General features: G+C 34.2%; 2 protein-coding genes across 2 annotated transcripts; both read left to right on the top strand.

Annotated features, from left to right (window-relative positions):
* Positions 1-2,621: 2,621 nt before the first annotated feature.
* HELRODRAFT_82686 (hypothetical protein) lies at positions 2,622-3,594 on the top strand (the record flags this gene model as incomplete). Its single annotated transcript, XM_009022707.1, has 3 exons — positions 2,622-2,716; positions 3,155-3,212; positions 3,409-3,594. The coding sequence occupies 3 exons, from the start codon at positions 2,622-2,624 to the stop codon at positions 3,592-3,594; spliced, it is 339 nt and encodes a 112-aa protein (XP_009020955.1).
* Positions 3,595-8,309: 4,715 nt separating this feature from the next.
* HELRODRAFT_192414 (hypothetical protein) lies at positions 8,310-16,520 on the top strand (the record flags this gene model as incomplete). The annotated part of the gene is given in 9 exon segments (XM_009022706.1): positions 8,310-8,479; positions 9,605-9,657; positions 10,435-10,457; positions 12,161-12,321; positions 12,469-12,517; positions 12,855-14,687; positions 14,935-15,781; positions 15,898-16,305; positions 16,325-16,520. The coding sequence occupies 7 exon segments, from the start codon at positions 8,310-8,312 to the stop codon at positions 15,349-15,351; spliced, it is 2,706 nt and encodes a 901-aa protein (XP_009020954.1). The 3' UTR covers positions 15,352-15,781; positions 15,898-16,305; positions 16,325-16,520.
* Between the last annotated feature and the right edge of the window lie 6,836 nt (positions 16,521-23,356).

The following is a 23,356-nucleotide window of genomic DNA, read 5'->3' as shown; positions in this document are numbered from 1 at the left end:
TTATAATTAATTTTTATGTATTTTTGTATTTTATTTTATTCACCTAGATAATCATTTATTCATTCATTCATTCGTTCATTCGTTTATCCACTCATTCATTCGTTCATTTTTTTATCCATTCATCTATTCATTCATTCATTCAATCATTCATTCAATCATTCATTCAGTCTATAGCAGCTAATAAATATAACAGTTTGATGTATTTTATATTATATTGTGATCAAATTATTTAACGAATGAATCAATTAATTAATTGATTAATTAATGTTTAATAAATTAATTAAATGATAGATGTTATCTATATATTTTTGCTATACTTTTTAGATCTCTCTCGTCTCATACTTCAATGTCCAATCATTCTCCCAATGGCGTTATTTGTTACCCAATTTATGATGCTATAATTGTTATATAATTGTTATATAAGTGTTATATAATATATATATATATATATATATATATTTATTTATTTATATTTGAGTAACGTTACTTTGTATTTATTTATTTGTTTGTTATAATACTCTTTTCATTCATAACTGTCGTATTATTAATTGATTAATTGGTTACTTAAGTATTTAATTAACTAATTAGTTAATATTGTTAATTGATCCGTCACTATCTTCTTGATCTCAAACATTCGTTGTATCTCATTTTAAAATTGATGTTAATTGATTCTAGAGAGAGAAAGAGAGAGAGAGAGAGAGAAAAAAAAATGAGGGAGAGCAGTTTAGCTTTTATAATATTTATCAGCCATCTTACTTTCATTCACAGATTTTTTTTTCAAATATTGGAAAAATATTTCTTTCCAGTCTTTATTTCGCAAGACGAGCAACGAAAGCAATCAGCCTACTTTGACGTAAACAATAGATTTCAAGGTTAATTCTCACATGATCCCAATTTGGTAATGGGATAAAACAGGGCAGGAACCGGATCTAGATCGATAGTTCCTGGTTCTATCCCTTCCCGCTGAAATTGTAGGGACTTCGAATGGGATAGCATAAGATAAGATGGGATTAGACGAGATAAAACAGGGCAAGGACCGGATCTAGATCGAATGGGATAGCATAAGATAGGATGTGATTAGATGAGATGTGTGAAATTTTTTTCTTTTGGCTGTCCATAGTTTTGCTGACGTCATTGTTTTTGTTGTTGTTTTGTTTACTCCTGTCAGCGAGTATCACGCAGTATTTTTGCATTCGATTTTTTCAAATTATGTTCTCCAATGTTTGTTTTTATTTTTTTTTACTGTCAACATTCTAGAGGGTCCATTTTATTATTGACCATTCCAGCGTCCATCGCGAGTTTTTTTTATTTTGTTTCTTATTCCTGTTGAATTTTTTTTGTCTTTAGTATTTTGTTTTTCGTTTGTTTTCGTGAAGATTTTTTTTTAATACTTTGTTCCGCGATTTTATAACTGCTTTATAAGCAATAGTATCTTCTCATTACTATCTGAATAAACTGTTTTAATGTGCGTGCATCGCGTTGTTGCACGCTACATCAATCAACCTTCATCATTGTGACGTCAGACATACCATCGTCATTATGACGTCAGACATACCTTCGTTATTACGTCACAAATTATCGATCCTACGTAATATCGCTAATTTCGCCTATTTGGAAAATGCTATCTGGACATCTTCGCAAATTTGGTAGGGTTGTAAGGGAGCTTATTTTTTTTCAATGAATAAAAATTAAAGGTGAGATTTTTGGGTTGATTATTGTCGGTTAAGCGATTGATTGATTAATGGATTTTGGATTGATTGAATAATTGAATGATTGATTTGATTGATTGATTGATTGATTGATTGATTGATTGATTGATTGATTGATTGATTGATTGATTGATTGATTGAATAGATAAACGAGTAAATGAATGAATGAATGATTGATCGGTCGATTCATTGATTAATATTTTGGTACAAGCCAGGGATTTATTGAATCTTGAATGACCATGAAAATTAAATGAATTTAAATGTTGTAGAATCGAGAAATCATCACTGCACATTAACTGAAAAATTTTCAACTTTTACACTAATTCGATAAGGTAGAATTCATACAACCATACGATAAATACTAGTCAATGATTCAAATATTTTCTTGCATAATCAAACCTATGTATTTATATTTTGTTTTTGTCCATGTATTTTCACATTTTTTAGTATTTTGATGCAATAAATGTCAATTTTTGATTAATCATTGGTTTTTTTTTGATAAAAAAAATAAAATTGTGTGTAGACACACACGTGACAAATTTAAAACTTTTTTTATTTTATAACCTAGATTAGGATAATGTAGTGATGGATACGAGATAAACCAACATAAAAGTTTTGAAAAAAAAATATAAAGCGCTAAACAATTTTATTCTAATCGACTTAACTTTTAAAGCAATGAAAAGTATGCAATTACAAAGTTCTAAGATTACAGTTAATTAGATTAGGGAGCCATTTAAATGGCAGACGTCTTGTGACGACGTCTTCAAAAATGAACGAGATTCAATGCCCGATTCAGCAAAATAGAAATATATTTTTGCAATTTTGAGAAGATTGGGATTGCTGTCCACTCCTCTTCAAAATTTTTTTAAAGTTTTTGTTAGATAAAAATAAAAAAATAAAAAAAACTCTCTGATGTGGAAGAGATTGCAGAGGGTAGGCAAGGAGGCCTGCAAGTTTCAGTTCACTGTTTCCATCCAGGACCTCATCATTGACTGCCAGGAGAATTGGTGAGTCTGTGCTTTCCTAGTATATTGTGATAGATGTATGTAACTGTAATCTTTTGTAATGTATGTAAACTTTACATTGTAAAGTAAAAAACAGGTAAATCTGATTTTGGAAGAGATAACAAATGTTTGGTTTTGTTTTAAGCAATTTTGAAAAATAAAAAAGTATAGTAAAATGATTGTTCTTACAAAAAATGAATAATTTTAAGTTTATATAACAATAACTAAATGATGTTAAGTAATGTTATAGTAAAATAATACTATTCTCTTTAGTATAGACTATGTAGTGCTATATTTAGTAGAGTAGAACTAAATTAGTATGTGTGGGTAGTAACAATACTATGAAGGGAGGCTAACTAAACTATTGCCTTAGTTTAGTAGGGCACATTTTATTGGTCTGTTCATTATGTGTTGGGTATTTTAATAAAAATATCTTATTAGGTATCCGTTGTGTGTGTATGTCGTGTGGTCCAGAAGAGGTAGGAAGGAGTGCACTGATGTTAGTTGATTTGTCACTCATTCTTTCATTCATTTTTCATTCATTTATTATTTATTCTTTCGTTCATCCGTTTATTTTATTCATTCATTCATCTATTCATTTTTTTATTTTTTTAGTTCTGGTCATTCTTTAACTCATTCATTCATTTGTATCGGTATTAAACTTTTGTATATTCACTGTACTGACCTAATTGTAGACTCATCCATTGGTTGCCGACCCAGATGTTAAAAATAGATTTCTTGTGTCCTTGACCGTCCCAGATAATCTGGTGGCCACCATCACTATGTTTAGAAGTGGCCGGAGTTCAAAGTTTGAGGCCAAGGAATGGGATTTTGCTGTCTTTGAGGTATGGATATGCGCAGGGTATGGAAAAACAAATTAATAAATAATTAATTAGTTAATTAATTAGGTCAATTAATTAGTTTATTCATTTAATATTGGAGTAATTATACAGAATGATGTATCTCTAATTTATTCATGTACTTTGTAGAGAATTTCGATTCTGTGTCCTTTGTACATTGTCAGATGACCTTTAATATTTATTAATTGATCAAGGTTCTATTTGCATCTATAATTTTTTAGGTCACATAGGATTAATAGATTAATTTTTTAACCATTTTTGAGTTAATCAATCATTCAATCTATCAGTCAATCAATATGTCAATCAATCAATATGTCAATTAATAAATCTGTTAATCGATTCGTTCTATCGTTCAGTTAATCAAATGATTTACTCATTCATTCAGCCAATCAACTAATAAATCAATCCATCAAACAATTTAATCACTTAATCAAGTAACTTGTAAGTCAATCAAATTATCAGTCAATCAATCAATCAACCAGTCAATCAATCAATAAGTCAATCAATCAGTCAATCAATCAAATAATAAGTCAATTAAACAATCAGTCAATCTACTAATCAAATGATTTAATCAATCAGTCAGTTGACCAACCGACCAATCACAAATCTTTCCAAACAGAAAGAAACCCTACTGGCCCACCAATTGATAAACATGAGTGACTACACGACCCGCAAAATCAACCAGGTTACGACAGAGATGCCCTTGAAGTCGAAACACAAAAAAGTCACCAGTGTCAATATACGATTCACCGTATCATCGTCTCTCATTAAGAGAGGCAAAGCCACGTGAGTTTTTTCGTTCGTCCTTCCGTTTGTTTGTTCGTTCGTCCTTCCGTTTGTTTGTTCATTCTTTCGTTCGTTCGTTCGTTTGTTCGTTCATTTGTTCATTTGTTTGTGATGTAGATCAGTTGTTGTATTTGTGTTGTCGTTGTTATTGATGGCTAATGGCTAAAGTTTTGCTAACAAACTTTTTTTGCCATAATTATGATATTGTTATCAATAAAATTAATCATTAAATTATTAACTATTGAATTTAATTAATTAATTTCATCATTTTATTTTTTATCAATATATTTATTTATTTTATTTATTTACTTTTATTTGGTTACCCGAATTAATGTTATATAACATTTTAATTTTAACTGTTTATAACTGCATGCTTGGCTAACTTAGCATTAGTTTAATTCTATTTATAATTCATTTCTGTTAACATAGGCAGAGTTTAGTGTTAAACCATTTGTTTAACATTTAACATTTTAACGCATTATATATAGTTTTGTTCATTCTTCTTTCTTTTCATTCATTCATTCATGCATTCATTCATGCATTCATTCATTCATAGATTTATTCATTTATTCATTCATTCACTCATTCATTCATTCATTCATTCACTCATTCATTCATTCACTCATTCATTCATTCACTCATTCATTCATTTATTCATATTTCAGTTTATGAAATTCATTAGCTTATTTTTCCATAGAGTAAACTAAATAACTTGAATTTTCAGTTCAGCTGAATGCTTATTGCAAAAATAATAACCATAATAATAATAATGGGAACAATCTTTTATTCATCAATAAAATCAATAAAAATGACAATACAAATGAAATAATTAGTGTTTTATCAAATCTGCGAAGCTCATCATTCAAATCGAGTGAGTACAGCCAGAGTTAATTAGTTTCAAAATTGGTTCATTTCAAATTTCTATCACAATAGATAGCGTACGACGATGATACAGCAGACTTAATAAGGTCATTGCAAAAGTTATCAGACCAAACAATGTTTATATGAGATAAATTAAATTGCTTGAATAAACCCAATGTAGAAATTTCGAATGTATTTATTTTTATTTTCAAATGTTTGCAATCGTCAATTAAGTTATTTTTCAAATTATTGGAGTATTTAGATAGTTTATATTCTTTTGAGCTGAGGAAGTTGGTTTCATGGCAGACTGTTAATTCCAGAATTTCCAACGTTTCACCGCGTAGCAATGCGATATCTGGTCGCAATGACTTGAATAAGCGTGATAGTGGTTGAACATCTCCCGTCTCTAGATCAGCAAAAATGGAGACATCTGGGTTGGCGCATGATTTTAATTTGTCGAGGATTATTGTCAATATTTTGTTGTGTCTTGTTGTGTATCTATCCAGTGCCGACGAAGAACTGCAGTTGGATAGTACATGTTTATTCGTTTGTAGATTATTGCATAACAAGCACTGGGCAGTGGAAGGCTTTCCCCATCTGGACAGGTTGGCATTTGTTGGCAGTTGCTGAATTAAACCTTTCCGGACGAATCTGAATAGAACCTCTGGAAGGTTTGCAATGTATCGTGACCAGTGATCAATTCTAGTTGCCGGAATATGATCACTGATTGCCTTGACTACCACACCTTGACATCGGAGTGAGGTCAGCCGTGTAAATTCTGTACTTTGTTGTCGAAGTACTAGTGCCTTGAGCGTTGATTTGATGTCGTTCGAATCGGGTAGCTGATTATCCACCGCAATATAGTTGTTGAATGATTCGGCCCACAAGCACTTAAGTTCGTCTTTGCCGTTTGATTTTAGATAATCGCGTAGTTTAATTCGCATAGATTCGGCATAGTGCTTGAGAGACCTAATGTTCAAGCCTCCCAATTTGAAGGGGAGCGACATGCATTCAGACACACAGCTGCTGATAGGTAGTGACAGCCATGATCTCACCGATTCAACAATGAGAGGGTCAAGGCAGTTGCCTATCCAGGTCAAGGAAATGTCGTATGTCCGCAACTCAAATGCCAATTGCGACGGTATATATCTACGTAGAATTTGTAGTTTCCAATTTGCCGTCGTGTCCAGTTTGTTAATCACTAATAGCAAATTTTTTAGCTTACCATTCAGCTGTTCTTTAGCCCTACTGTTGTTGCCTTCAAAATCATAGGTTTTGCCCAGATAGACAAAGTGTCCGCCTATGTCGACATGAGGAATTGGTTTTTCATCGATAATCAGCATCGGGAGAAATTGTTCATAAGTACCGTTTTTTTTCCTCATACCGAATGTTGAACATTTATCAATTCTTAATTTCATGCCGGTTGCGATACACCATGCCCGGTTTATGTCAATAAGCTTTTGTGCACTTTCGGTGTTGTTGGCGATGATTGCTGTGTCGTCTGCAAATTGTAACCATGCTCTTGTTCTAAGGCTTGTTGTGGGACCCCATATGTAACCGCACTGCTGAAATTCGGTTTCTTCGAGTTTTTTCATAAAGGGGTTGAAGCAGAGGTTGCATAATAATAATAATAATAATAATAATAATAATAATAATAATAATAACTGCAACAACAACAATAATAACAATAATAACATTAATAATTCCATGTAAAGCTTTGCTTCAATCCACTTCTGATATTTCATCTGTTTTGTTGTCATCTGCTTATTTTATATTTTCGTTATCATCATCATTGCTATTATTGTTATTATTATTATTGTTGTTGATATTATTATTATTTTTTTCATTTTTCATATTTTGAGTATAATCCATTAGCCATAAAAACCTTTTTAGTAGATAATTTTTTGTATAAATTAACACACATATCGATCTTTCATATTTGTATTATTATACAAACCATTCACATACATACACTCACATACAGACATACGCACATACAAACATACACACACATACACATACATCGATATACTATCATACCAGGGACATACCTATGAAAAATATGCACGCTGAAAATATATTTCAATACGCCAAAGTACACTCTAAAAATACACACTTCAAACCTAAATACACATAAAAATACACACTGCATACCTAAATGCACATAGAACTAAACATTGAACATTTGAATTCACATAGAAATACACATTGAACAGTTAAATACACATGAAACAAAACATTGAATAGTTGAATAAACATAATAATAATGGTTTTTTTATAGTTAGATGCTTAGAACCCTAGTAACATGTGGCTAAAACGTGCATTAAACATAGAAACACGAAATCTTATCTTCTAATTTACTAACACTATACTTAAATATTTTTGCTTGCTTGTGTAAATAAACAGCTTAAACTATGAATAAAAAAAAATTTAAACATCGATATAACATTTGTTGATGCACTCTTTAACAAAAACATGAAAATATTTAACTAAACATTAATAAATAAACATTTTGTAAATGCGCATACACACACGCATACACACACATATGCACATATACAAAATGGTAACACATATACAACACATTACCTTACGCACACAAACATATGCTATTATGTACACAAACAATACACATACAATCCTTACAGACACACACACACACACACACACGCACACACACACACACAACAACAATCATTTGCACACATACACGCACACATGAAACGTATAAATTGACTGCTTCTTGATTCCTTTTCCCAACAATCTCTATAAAGTTTTTTTTTCTGTCTGTTAACCCTTAGTTACAACAGCTTTTTTTCATGCCCACACAAAAACCAGGTAGGGTTAGAGCTCATAAAGCAATGTGCTTTTTGTAACAAAGATGGCTCTCTAATTTTAGACACGTTTACAGTCAAAAAATCAATTACTCACACACGTGCGCACACACACAAAGACAAACAAACACACACACACACAAACACTCACAGGCACAAACACACACACACACTCACACAGACATACATACAAATACAAGCGCGCGCACACACGCATACAAACCCACCCACCCACTCAATTGTAGCGATGACGATATGATTAGCATATCGAGCTTCATGAGCATGACCAGATCCCATCGGCACGGTGGTGACCACGATGGCGATGACGACGACGCCGATGACGTTGCAAAAGATCCTAAAAGACGTAAAGATAGCAAAAATGGCGGCGGATGGAAAGCTGCAAAAGTTACAAGTTTAGCCGAAAGGTTGAAAATTGAGAATATTATTAATTTGAAAACATTCTAGAACATTTTAACACGTTGAAATAACAACATTCAGTTGGTCGGAGTGCCAGCGATGACGTTTCGTTTTTTAATCAAATTATTATTTTTTTTCTCAATAAAAACAAATCTTAGCTTATGTTACAATAACAACAACAACAATGATAATAAGTTCGTTGAAGTTTTAAAAATAATGCCAGTGTTTGTGGATTGATAATGTTTTAACTTTGTAAACAGTAGTTTCAGCAACTTCTATGTCAGTACATGCGGTTAAAGCAAGGTTGAAATGTGAAATTTTTTTATATAAAAACACACACAGCCTTTCCATTCAAAAGGGTATAGGTAAAAGGTCATCATACCCTCTTGAACATCGGCTAACGACAAACACACACAGCCTTTTCATTTAAAAAGGTGAAGGTTAAAGGTCATCATAATCTCTCGAACATCGGCTAACGACAAACACACTCAGCCTATAAGAATAGGCTTGAAAAGTACTAAATTGAGATCTGCTTGCATTCGAACTCGTTCACTACAGCAGCAAAACCATGTGCTTTTAACCATTAAGCCATCAACCCACTTTTACCATTTATGAATATTTGTTAATTTAATGAATGGTTATATTTTATCTTTTTTTGTTTTATGGCTCGTGTGGTTTTCCATACTAAATCAATAGAAGGATTTTATTTCGGGGATTATCTTTCATTAATCTGGTTTTTTTTATGATTCATATTATTTTCTGTCTGCCGTACTTTTATTTGTTTGAAGTTGAACTAAGTACGGTTGTGTTGGTTTTTTCGTGTGTATGAGTGTGTTTATGTGTGTGTGTGTGTGTTTGTTTGTATGTGTTTGTGTATGTGTGTGTGGGTTTATGTGTGTGTGTGTGTGTGTGTTTATGTTTCAAGTTAATTCTAATAACCATTTTATTAGGTTGTTGATTGATTTTATTATCATCATTATATTAATAAAAAATAATAATATTATTATTATTTATTATTATTTTTAATTATTTTTATTTGTTCTGCCCGTCTGACAAATCTTCCACTAATGTACTACACTAATGTACTAATACATTACTGTGTCCATAGTACACCTACTATATAACCTCTACAGATACAACTTAGCCCACTATTTAGAGGATCAAGATGATGCTGATGATGATATAGGTTTGTTGTTGCTGTTGTTGTTGCTGTTGTTGTTTTTATTGATGTTTTTGTAGTTGATGATGTTGTTGCCGTTGTTGTAATGGTAGTAGTAGTGGTAGCAGCAGTAGTAGTAGTGGCAGCAGCAGTAGTAGTAGTAAAAGCAGTAGTAGTAGTAGCAGTAGTAGTATTAGTAGTAGTAGTAGTAGTAGTAGCAGTAGTAGTAGCAGCAGTATTAGTAGCAGCAGCAGTAGTTGTAGTAGCAGCAGCAGCCGTAGTAGTAGAAGCAGCAGCAGTAGTAGTAGTAGCAGCAGCAGTAGTAGTAGTACTGGTAGTTGTAGCAGCAGTATTAGTAGCAGCAGTAGTAGTAGTAGCAGCAGTAGTAGTAGTACTAGTAGTTGTAGCAGCAGTATTATTAGCAGCAGTAGTAGTAGTAGCAGCAGTAGTAGTAGTACTAGTAGTTGTAGCAGCAGTATTAGTAGCAGCAGTAGTAGTAGTAGCAGCAGTAGTAGTAGTAGCAACAGTAGCAGTAGTAGTAGTAGCAGTAGTAGTAGCAGCAGTATTAGTAGCAGCAGCAGTAGTTGTAGTAGCAGCAGCAACAGCCGTAGTAGTAGCAGCAGCAGTAGTAGTTGTAGTAGTAGTAGCAGTAGTAGTAGTAGCAGTAGTAGTACTAGTAGTAGTAGTAGTACTAGTAGTAGTAGTAGTAATAGTAGTAGTATTTACTAATCGGACATTTGAAATTAACACCATCATGTCACAACAACTAACTTATGCACTCGTTCGTGAAATTTAAACCCCCAGAGAAGGCGGAACAAATGAACGAGGTTAGCGAATTGGATGATGTGGAAATGTGATAATAATTATATTATATATTATAATAATTATATTATATATTATAATAATTATATTATATATTATAATAATTATATTATATTCACTAATTTAAAAATAATAGTAATAAATATTTTCTACATTGTTATGTAAAAGGTGTATGTATGCATATACGGACGTTTTATGTATGCGCGCGCGCGTGTGTGTGTGTTTGTTTGGGTGTCTGTGTGTGTATGTGTGTGTGTGTCTGTACGTGTGTGTGTGTCTGTACGTGTGTGTGTGTGTGTGTGTGTGTGTGTCATCTTACACTAACTGATGTAATGTACCAATATAATATTGATCTGTATGTCATTTCATCATCTGGTGGCTTGACATTTTATTTTTGTGCCATCTTTTTCCTTTAAAAAATGTTTACATTTTTTATTTCTACTCTTTTGTGTTTTCGTTTGCTTGTGCGGGTAATTTGTTTGTTTGTACGGCGTGTGTGTGTGTGTGTCTGTTTGTGTGTGTCTGTTTGTGTGTGTTTGTGTGGATCTATACACAAGTAGCTTTGTATCTATACACAAATAGCTTTGTATACGTACATACATACAAATATTTGTTTGTATTTGCCTATATACAAACAGATTTCATCATTTCTATACAAACATACATGATCTATGTGTGGTATAAATAAGTATTTCGGTACTGCATACAAATACCGTTCTTTTTCTGTATATAAGAATTTTGTCATACCTCATTAATTTTCATACTCTCCTTGCATGCTTATGTGTGTGTATCTATGTATGTATGTGTGTGTGTTTGTGTTTGTATGTCTCCATGCATGTTTGCATGCTTGTGTGTGTCTATCTATGTATGTATGTGTGTGTGTTTGTGTGTGTGTGTTTGTATGTGTGTGTCTGTGTGTGTGTGGAATTTATATATATTAGCACGCTTGATATACATATTACACACATTCCATTTTCCGTCATCTTTCTATCATGTTGCTATCTAAACAAACGCATGCTTAACTCTGTGTGTGCGCGTGCGTGTGTGTGCGTGTGTGTGTGTGTGTGCGTGTGTGTATGTGTGTGTATGTATGTATGTATGTGTGGAATTGGAGCCATGTCTCTTCAGTCAACCGCTCGAATGAGCGAATGAATGAATGGGAGAAAGGATAAGTAAATGAATGATTGAATGAATGAACTAACGAAACTCGAATGGAATTATGTCAAATTTTTATATATTATCCGCTGAGTTGACTTACAAATTTTCATGATTCTGTCTTTTTATGAAAATGGCAAATATTTTGGTTAAAGAATGGACTGACCCAGACTTTAAAAGTTTTTTAATAGACAACAAATTTAACAAAATTGAATAGAAAGAGTAGATGTGTTAATATATTAGATAAAAGGCATTGTAGCTTGCGATTTAGACATGGATATAATAAAATGGCTTACTGCGTTTGAAACTTTTTGTTTATTCGTTAATTCAACCCAACAATTTAATTTTCCAACGAAATTTGTATGAGATTTCTACGAAATTATAACATAGCTGACCACTAAATTAATTGATACTCATGTAAAAAGTCACTTGAAATTGAATGTTCTAATTAAACTCGTTGAAGAACGTTACCTCGTCTAACTCTGTGACCATCGCAAGCAGCGGAGCAACCATCAACAAGTTTTACCCGACAACAACAACAACACACAAAAAGACATCAACAACGATAACAACATCTCCGACGCAAGATTTGTTGGAATGGTGTCAGGATGTAACCAGAGATCACCGCAATGTTAGTGTCAGCAATCTAACCACCAGCTGGAGAAATGGAATGGCTTTTTGCGCCATCATACACCACTTCAGGCCCGAGCTAATGTCAGTTGGGATTGAAATTTCATTCTCTGTCTGTATACGATTAATTTATTTCAAAATTTTTTATTTGTAAATTAAATGTTTAATTCCCAGAGTGATTCATTTCTCAATGTTTTGTTTTTCTTGAAAAAAAAAATGTTTCATTTCTAGAGATTTTGATTCGCTGGACCCGTGTGACGTTCGTGGTAATTGCAAATTAGTTAGTTCAGTCTGTTTCCTATCCTACTTCAGTTTGAAATTTTATCATTTCCAAATAAAAAAGTTAAGGTAACAAGAGTGTGAGACGTAGAAGATGTCTTCATTCGTTTCGTTCATCGAATTTTTATAGTCACACACATTTGAGCTATCTCCATGGTCATTTTTTTTCTTATATTCGAGTTTTTATCATTAAATTACATCCTCAAATGATTTAAGATATAATTCTTACTTGGTAAAAATTTTTGACAGTACATAAAATATTTAGCATAACTTTGGAAATTTATCTATGTATATTAACAATGAAAGAAATTTTTGAAACTGATCAAACCCCCACTAAGGCATTCGACGCCGGTGAGAGCTTAGGAGTGCCCAAGGTGATAGAGCCCTCTGACATGGTTCTATTGAAGGTGCCTGACAAGCTGAGCGTCCTAACCTACCTCTTCCAGCTCAAATCCTTCTTCACGAACGATCACAGAGGCATCATGTCATCTTCACTTTCGTCCACTTCAAAACCATCCACACGCTCTTCAAAACCAGGAGAAACAACGTCGAACTTCAACTTTGATCAGTATTTCAGTGGCGAGGGCAAGAGAGGTGCTACTACTAAACAGAACTTTAGGAACGAGAGTGAGGATGATGCGGGGTTCGAATGCAGGTCTCCGTCACCCTACTCTGTCACGTCGACCGTCTGCACGTCTTTCTCTCCGACCCCTGTTGCCAGCCTGGAGAGGGACCACAACAAGCTGGTGAACAGAGAGGCCAAACTTGAGCAAAACTCTGGCAAGAATCCGCCGTACAAGAAATTACTTCTCAAATTTGGTGCTAAGAATAATAATTTAGTTACTCAAACACCACCGCTCATCAATAAATTTGATGACACCAGACAACCTGGCAATCAGTCAAGACATTTAAACAGTGATAATGCAAATGCGATTCAACCACCGTCCTCCTCTTCAAATAACAACAGCTCCAGTGCGGTCACCACCATCAACACCAGCAACAGCAGCAGCAGCAACAGACCGAAGTTGATGACCAGGAAACAACTGCTTAATCCATTTGATTCCGATGAAGAAGATGAAATGAATGAAAATGATAGAAACAGATCGAGAACTAAATTGAATGCAAATGATGAAACGCGAGTTGATGTGGAGATCTGTGCGAATACACAAGCACACGAATTCACAAAGGCAAATGATCGAAACAAGGGCTCTAACAATTCAACAACAGATGAAACGACGTTCCAGGCCACAAGCCGCGACAATGAGGTTGCAATGACCGACAAGCCCATTAACAATATCAAAGCCGATTTGAAGGATCAACTCAGCAGATCATCTAACGCAAGTTCTCGACAGGAAAGATTGAAAGAGGAGGCCCGGTTTTTGATGTCGCAAGCCAAAGTTTCCAACTGCTCACAGCCACAAACTACTACGAAACAACTGCAGTCGTCAGCAGCAGCGGTAGCAACAACCATGACAACAACAACTTCATCGCCATCATCTTCATCGTCAACATTGTTGTCTTCAAATTTTTCAGCACAGCCAAACAACGACTCGTTAACGATGCAAGAAAAATATCTCAGAGATCAGAACGCCATGAGTAAGAGGCAGCAGGAACTTAGGGAGAGAGCGAGGCAGTTGATCATCGGAGCCAAGGGTTCCAAGCAAATCACGGAGGTCATCAGAAAGCCCTCGTACACGAAAGCCTACAACGATTCGCCTCAAAGTGTCAGATCGAACAATACTTCGAAAGAACATGGTACCAGAGGCCATGGCGTGAAAATGATTGGGAATGTAAGCGGCTCCGACGAAGTTACTGTCTTCACTAACGATGATTCATTCAATGAAGATAACGAGGAATGTAAAGTTAACCGTCTCAACAAAAAATCAGAGAGCGATTCTGAAAAGACATCTACTGAGCAAGCTGGCACGAGGAAAGATAGTGGAAACGATGAAGCGGTGGCTGGAGCTAGCACGCAGACGACAGACGCGAGGAGTCAAAACAACTTCGGCGACTGCAACTCTCCAGACAAAAGCATGTACGTAGCCACAGAGATGGAACAGCTGGAAAAGGAACAACTGCTGATTGATGAGAGGGCAGCCGGGTTGGAATGGGAGCTGAGGAGAGTGATGAAGGAGGGGGACAGGGATGAGACGGAGGAGAAGATGTTGAAGGTGGGTCTGTTTCTCCTTTGTCGTGTTGTTGTAGTTCTAGGGAATGTTCACTTTCTAACAGTTTGTTGTTTGTTGTGCTTGGGATGATCGTTCAATTTTATAACGTCATTTGTTTGTTTTATTTTTTTGAAATTTTGGCATCACGTCTATACTCATTGTGTAGACCTCAAGTCAAAACATTCAACTTGCTTATTTGTGAATTGTGCTCCATAGATGAATTGACTTGTACTTGTTTACAAACTGGCAGGAATGGTTTGGACTGGTAAATCGGAAGAACGCCCTGATCAGACGACAGATGCAACTGAACCTGCTCGAGAAGGAGAAGGACCTTGAGAAGAAGTTCAACCTGTTGAGTGTCGAACTGAGGAACATCATGGCCCTCCCTGATTGGCAGAAGACCGAGGAAGGCCAGCAGCGAGAGAAGTTACTGCTGGCGGAGTTGGTCGAGTTGGTTGATAAGAGGGACGAGTTGGTGCAGAAACTGGACAGCCAGGAGCAGGCGATTGAGGATGATGAAAAAGTTGAGCATGCAATCGACGAGAAGTTGGACAAGAGGAAGTCAGGGAGGTGGAGGAAGATGAGGAACAGTGGTGGGGGCCTCGGTTCAGAGGCTGGTGCCGTTGGTGGCGGTTCTGGGGATCCTTCTGCCTGTGCACTGCAGTGAAAGTTCTCATCACCCTTCAATGTCTGCATGCTTCTTTTTATTTGTTTTTGTATTTTATTTTTGTTAATGAGTTTGTTTACGCATATCTGGTTTTTATATTTTTATGTTCTCCATGCATGCGAACATTTACAAACGTTCTCTTACTTTTGAGAGAGAGAGAGAGAGAGAGAGAGAGAGAGAGAGAGAGAGGCATCTGTTTGCTAACTTACTTCATTCATTCATTATTCGTTCAATCAATTTTATTTGCAGATAATCTTTTTAGATTTTCCTTCTTTTTATTCGCACATTAAAATATGCCATGTATTTTTTTAAATTTTTAGTTAATTTATTATCAACCCGTCGTATTTTACTTTGCATTTATACACACGCACACATGTACGATCACACAATCGCTTATATACCCTCACACAAACACACACACACACACACATATATATATATATATACACACACACAAACATGCCAACAAACACTTGAAACAAAAACGAACACAAAATAATCTGCCACAGTCGTTCGCGGTGTAGTAGGCATGCAGACCCTTCTTAGCTCACTGCGTTGTCTTGTAGATATGCACTTGATCTGGTTTGGGTTGCTGGGTTTTTTTCATTGAAACGATGACCAACATATTAATTAATTAATTAAAATTAATTAATTATTTTAAAATCTTACAGTGTCTTTCTTCAGATCATTTGATTTCTATATAATTTTTTCAGATTTTATTTCTTCGTTGAAATTGTTTAATTCTTTTTCATTTTATGATTTTCGCAATGATTGTGTATAAACTTACAACCTGGATGTCGTCCACATTCGGGCATTTCATCTCTGATGGTTGGTTCCGTGCGTGTTGTCTTGATACAAATGTACAGGCGAGTAATTTCAAATTCCTTTGCAAATATTTCAAAATTCGCACTCAAATGCAATATTTGCCAAGAAATGTCAGCCGTGTCATCGCTCCGTACAATTACAATTACACGAGTACAATTACACAGTACAATTCAGTACACATGCATATACCAACATAGACACACATCTCGACACACACACACACACGCACACACAAACAAACAGAGACAATCAGTATAAGTTCATTTAAATTGCATATTTTCATTTTTCAATTCGTTCGTTTCACATTGTTCAAAAAGATGGTTGATTTATTAAGCGCTCAAAAAGTTTTGTTTTCATATTGAATCTTTAAAACCCAGTATTAAATTACGTTATACTGTTTCATTTTACCACATATATTTACTATACTATATATAAACTATATGTATATATGTATATATATATATATGTTATATATACATATATATCGTTCAATTTTAAATTTACAAAGCCTTGGTTTATATTTGCAATATATTTTTTGCGATACAATACGATGCAACTGCATTTCAGTTAGAGCGTGAGTACCGTGCTATACAATAAATACAAGGAGGTGTATACTGAAATACCCGATGGAATTGTGGTATGGTCGCGTGTATAATGTGTATGTACGTCATGTGGTGGGGATCGTACAGTCTTTGTGGCCCCAAAGGTTCAACTACAAGGATGATATGTGAGCGGTTCTGGCTATGTCAGTCAGAGCTACGTAAAAAAGAACCAAAAGAATGGTACTAAGTGACGAGTTAATGGCGTAATAGACTTAAATTATGAAGTCGGATTCGAAATGTGCTATATTTTTGTTATTTCTTGTTTGTTTGTTTTTTTAATCGAATTCAGTGTAGTAGTGGTAATCAACTAATATCACTTATCGTCATTGTCCTTGTTGTATATGTATGTATATTGTATTTATTTCTAACACCAATCGCCCATTTTGTTCAACCAGTGTTAAGAAAGTTAATCTGCAAGAGTTGTGTGAAGAGTACATAATTATCAACAATTAGTAAAAAGTACTTGTCTTTTAAACGCATTTTAAAGTTAATTCAGTTCAATCTAACTATCATAATGATAATTAAATAGTAATTGATATATTGAGAATGAATGATTCGTCAAAAATTTGTCAAATAAATTTTTTATAAATTTTTAAACTCGAATTCATTGCAATATGGTTTCAGACTTGATCACAGTACTGAAACTTCTTTACTCAAAATACATAATGATATCTTTTTCCCTAGTGACAATAGTAATCTTATTCTTCTTGCTTTTAACTTTTCTTCTGCTTTTGATACTGATGATCATACTATTCTCTTGAGGTTGCTAGATCTTTCTTTTAATATTACTGATTTGTGTCTATCTTGGTTTTCTTCTTATCTCTCTAATCGTTTTTCTTCTGTTGTTCTCAATAATTCTACTTCTAACTTCTCCACTTTTACTTTTGGAGTACCTCAGGCTTCTATCCTTGGCCCTATTCTATTTATACTCTATACTACTAAACTACCTTGTATTATTAATTATTTTTCTTTCACTATCTATCTAATATCTAATCTCAATAGTGTTCTTCGTAATCTATCTCTATGTCTTTCTTAAATTATCACTAGGTCTGACTCTATGTGTCTTAAACTTAATCCTTCTAAATTTGAATTTGTTTTAATAAATCTAAACGCTCTATTACTTCTATTATCTTACCTGATTCTAAAACTCTTGATGTAACTCATAAGTTTCGTGTCTAAGCTTAATCTTTGATTCTAGTATGTCTTTTTTTTCTCAGATTAATAGTGTTGCTAGAAGTTCGTGCTTTCATCTACGTAGAATAAAAAAACTTTTGCCTTTTCTTGATGATCCTACTTTTCTCCTTCTTGTTACTTCTTTAGTTTTATCTAGGATTGATTATTGTAACTCGCTCTTACTATGTTCTTTCTGATTCTACTCTATCCTTTAAGTAAAATTTGTACATTCATGTATAAGTCTCAATCTAAATTATTTCCTAAGTTCCGATCAGATATATTAATTGAACCTGAATGCCTCGGTTTACGATCGTGTTCTTGTTCTCACTTCTTAACTCGTGTTAAACACTCCTTTGCTAAATCTGCATTTACTTTTTCTGGTCCTTTTCTCTAGAACTCTCTACCTCCTTCTCTGACTACTTCTCCATCACTTGCGAAGTTCAGAGCGGATCTCAAGACCCATCTGTTTGCAAAATTCATTGAGGAGAGCTGTTGAACATCGCGTAAATAGCGCTTTATAAACTAATTGATCAATTGATTTTAAAATTTGCCATTTAAATTTGATGTCATACACACACGTGTACTACTGTACTAATTGTACTTTAGTTTTATTGGATACACGTCAATCTTCCTGCTACATTTTAAAGTTTTTTTTTTTATAAAATAAAATTCTCTCTGCCTTTTTCTTTTTTCGTTCCGTTTTGAATTAGGAATTTTTATTTTTACACGCAATGCTTTCGCGTTTTTGCGCTATTTCTGTTGCGTATGTTTGTCTATATATATTAACATTAACAACACCAAACACACACAACACACACACACACTAATTTATACACGTACATAAATCAAACTAGTATGCTATGCTATATCATTTTCTAATTGTCGAAGCATAAGGCTTATAATAAACTTTAAATAAGAGAATGTTCACTTATACCTTATAAATCTCTTATTTAATTTTTGTTTTTTAATTTAATTTCAAAATTTTGATTCAAGAAAATTAATTCTTAAAAATGGTTGTCAGACGTTAATAATTAGTAAATAAATTATGAACGCAGAAAATATTTTACGCGATCTTAACCTTGTTTCCTAATTAACACAACAACGAAAGCCTGAAAGAACACTGAGACAATAAGTTAAAATTATTTAATTATCCAATTAATTAGACCCTTAAATAATGACTAATTATAAAATTAACTAAAAAATTTTTTAAATTCTGCTTTAAAATAATATTCTCAACTATCACTTGAAACCAAACACGTGCTAAGATTTGACTGAATATTACAGAAAAAAAACCATTAAACAAAACTTTAAAAAATTCCTATATATCAACCTCTTAAACAAATAAATAATATAAATTATAACATAGGTAATAAATAAATAAATAAATAAATAATAATTATTGTAACACCGCACGGATCAACTCAACTACCAACCAACCAATCAACACACACAACAACACAATGTTCATTTATCTATTAATTAATTAATTTAATTAATTAATTAACCAACTAATTAGTTAACCATCAACTTGTTACAATTATCAATAACAATACATATAATTATTAATGATTAAAAATGAAAATTATACTAAATAAGCCAGAGTACACGAAGTCCAAACGAAATAGCATTTTAGAGAAATTCCTACATCAACTCTGACAAGTTAGAAATACCAACCATATGAAAGAAATAATTTGTTAGTTTTTTCATGTATGAATAACCGTTTAATACAAAAAACGTTGTATATCTGTATATATATATGTATATATATATATATATACACGTGTGTGTGTGTGTGAATGTGTGTGACAAATCTATCAGGGTGAAAACGATTGAAAAGGACAAGATATCTACACAGACAGAAGACAAAAGTTGCGCAGTTGCTACTGTGTGTTTGTATGTGTGTTTGTATGTGGGTTTGTATGTGTGTTTGTATGTGGGTTTGTATGTGTGTTTGTATGTGGGTTTGTATGTGTGTTTGTATGTGGGTTTGTATGTGTGTTTGTATGTGGGTTTGTATGTGTGTTTGTATGTGTGTTGTTGTTGTGCGTGTATATCCGAAATGTGCAGAATGTCACAACGCTTATGTTTTAGAGTTTCATCAAGTTTATCCATGTCTCTGTAATTATATTTCAATAACTTTAGATTTTAAACACTTTCATTAATCAAGAAAAAATCTTATGAGTTCGCATTGATCTTAAAATCATTAAAGCTTTTTCAATCGAAATTTTGAAGGAAAAATATTAATAACATCCAAATTTAACGTATTTTCAGTTTTCCAGTGACAAACACACACACACACACAAACACACACACACACTCAAACATAATCGCATTCAAACACTAAGACATACAAACACACAAGTTCTTAAGAAAGGTGTACATACATAATATTGTACACACACACACACACACACCAATATATCCAAAAATCATAAAAATTCACGCATAAATACAGAGATAGACAATCAAATACATTGAAATTGAAACAAACAAACATACATCCAAACAAACAAACATACATCCAAACAAACAAACAAACATACATACATCCAAGCAAACAAACAAACATACATACATACATCCAAACAAACAAACACATAACCTACAAACATAGAAATGCACAAACATATAACCAGGCCGACACCGATTACAATTTTAAAACATTGCATAACAATGACGACGACAGCGTCGGTGGCGGTGGTGGTTACGATCTGAACTTCTCGGCCACCCACTTCAACTGCTTCTTTGACGGCAAGCACGGGTGTTCAAATGCACATGAGTTCTTGTTGGTACACCCAACTCCATATCTGCATGGCTGTTTGTCGAGTTGGTTAGTTAGTTAGTTGGTTGGTTCATTGATTGGCTGGTCGATTAGTTAGTTGGTTGGTTGGTTAAGTAGTTGGTTAGTTGGTTGGTTAATTGGTTGGTTAATTGGTTGGTTAGTTGGCTGATTAGACGATTGGTTATATTATTGAATGATTGATTATTGCTTGTTGGTTGGTTAAACAATCAATCATGCACACAGTCAATCAAACAAAACAAACCAACTATAAAATACAGTCTCACAACCCACCAATCAGCTGTCATTAACCAAATAAACGACCAACCAATCCAAGAGTATGAAATCAACGGTCAAAATCAACCATCGGCTAATGGACCAACTTCATAACAACGCGCACAACCAACTAATCAACCAGCCAATCATACAACAGCAGAGCCAATCAACCAACCAACCTTAGGGTGAAGATAAGGGCACTCCATATCGACACACTTGGGGTAGAACTTGCACTTGATCTTATTCGGTGGAAGGTTCGTCTTTTTTGTCGCTGCTGCTGTTGTAGCTGTGGTAGTAGCTGCCGTTGCTTTCACTTGTGGCGGTGGTCCTTTGTATACCGGGACCTCTGTAGACGAGCGGTAATAACGACGCAAAATCATATTAGAAATAAGAAATAGTATAGGAGCAGAGATAAATCAAAATAGTACAGCGATTACAAAGATAATTTATTCAGCAATGATGACGATGCTAGCAAATGAAAACTCCACAACTCCTAACCCCTAATCTGTTGAACAATAAAAGTAGGCGTGGTCTGAGGCATTGACTGACGTCTCATGTTTGACGCGTGTGTGTAGTTGCAGAGTGGGTTCCTACATGTGGAGTCGAATTTGCAGGCAGGATGTACGAAGAGGCATTTGTCTCCACCGAAGTTACATTTCGGGAAGGTTCTGTACGTGTGTGTGTGTGTATATGTGTCTGTGTGTGTGTCTCTGTGTATGTGTGTGTGTGTGTGTGTGTGTGTGTGTGTGTGTGTGTGTGTGTGTGTGTGTGTGTTGACTGGTTGAATGTCAAATTGATTGACAACAAATGCATTTGTTACTGATCCATTTACTTTCATATATAAAAAAAACAACTAATGAATAAATGAACGAGTGAATAAAGAAAAATTAACCTAACCACTAGCCAAAGAACCAAAATCCAAACCTGCATGGTTTGCTGGGGTGGTGGTAGAGACAGGCATCACCAGTTTTGCAATGTGGCCAGTACTTACACCTCTCACTGACTCTCGCCATTAACGACGACGATGACGTAGCAGATGACGTCGTCAACGGCGCCAAAAATGGCGACGCCGGTAGCGGTAGCGACTGCGTTAGTGGTAGAAGTTGTTGTGGCAGTGGTGGCAGTTGTGGGTGTGGGTGGTTTTTCGGGCTGATTCGTGATAGGAGGTTGATTGTGTTGCTGTTGTTGACGTTATCACCGTTAGTCTCAAACTCCTCGTCATCATCCTCTGCGTTTGGTTGGGTGAACGTTCGTTCATTCATACAGGCTAAATAACTACCATAATGATGGTGGTAACAACAAACAAACAAAAGAGTGAACAAACAAACGAACAAAAGAATGAACAAACAAACAAAAGAATAAACAAACAAAAGAATGAACAAACAAATAAACAAAAGAATGAACAAACAAACAAAAGAGTGAACAAACAAAAAAACAAACAAAAGAATGAACAAACACACAAACAAACAAAAGAGTGAACAAACAAAAAAACAAAACAAACAATAATAACAATAATAATAATCATATTGTAGACATCTTCAAAAGTGAAAACATGCACCCGACTGACCCTCTGTATTTATGAACATGGGATTACTGACTCCAACATTATATGAAATTTGACTTAAATTATGCAACACATTGTTGTTGTTGTAGTTGTGTAAACTGAAGTTATTGTTATTGATGAAACTGTTGTTGTAATTAATGCTACTGAATCTGTCACTCGCACTATTGCTATGTGTGGTGTTGTTGAATGGGTGTGCAATAGTGATGACGTCAATGCCATCATCATCTTCATCCATATCATCATCATCATCTTCATCATTGCTGTTGTTGTTGTTGGTGTTGGTGGTGGTGGTTTTAACAGTCATTTCGACGTCATTATCGATGCTTGTGTTGTTGTTGTAATTAAGATTAGCGATCAGGCTGTTGTTGTTGTTGTTGCTAGTGGTGGTGGTAGCGATGTTGTTGTTGCTGATGTTGTCGGTGACGTCATCATCTTCGATGCTTTTGTTGATGTTAATGTTGGAGTATCGGTGCTGAGCTCCGGCCAGTGTCACAATGAAGTTCGTTTTTTGTTGATGTTGTTGTTGTTGATACATCCTGCAATAAACAATAACAAAAATAACATCAATAACAACAATAAGAACAATTTCAACACCGACAAGCCACTACAAACAACAGTCGCAACTAAAAAAATGAATGCATGAAACTTAATCATCAAAGTGATCATCAATTCCGACTTCGACTGCCAACCAATAAATAGTAAAAGATATTATTATAATTAAATGAACGAATAAAACATAAAAATATTTATTAATAAAAATAATTTAAAGATGAAAATATTTGAAAT

The sequence above is a fragment of the Helobdella robusta genome, assembly GCF_000326865.2.
Source record: "Helobdella robusta unplaced genomic scaffold HELROscaffold_33, whole genome shotgun sequence".
Taxonomy (NCBI): domain Eukaryota; kingdom Metazoa; phylum Annelida; class Clitellata; order Rhynchobdellida; family Glossiphoniidae; genus Helobdella; species Helobdella robusta.
This window is presented reverse-complemented; position numbering and strand designations above follow the sequence as displayed.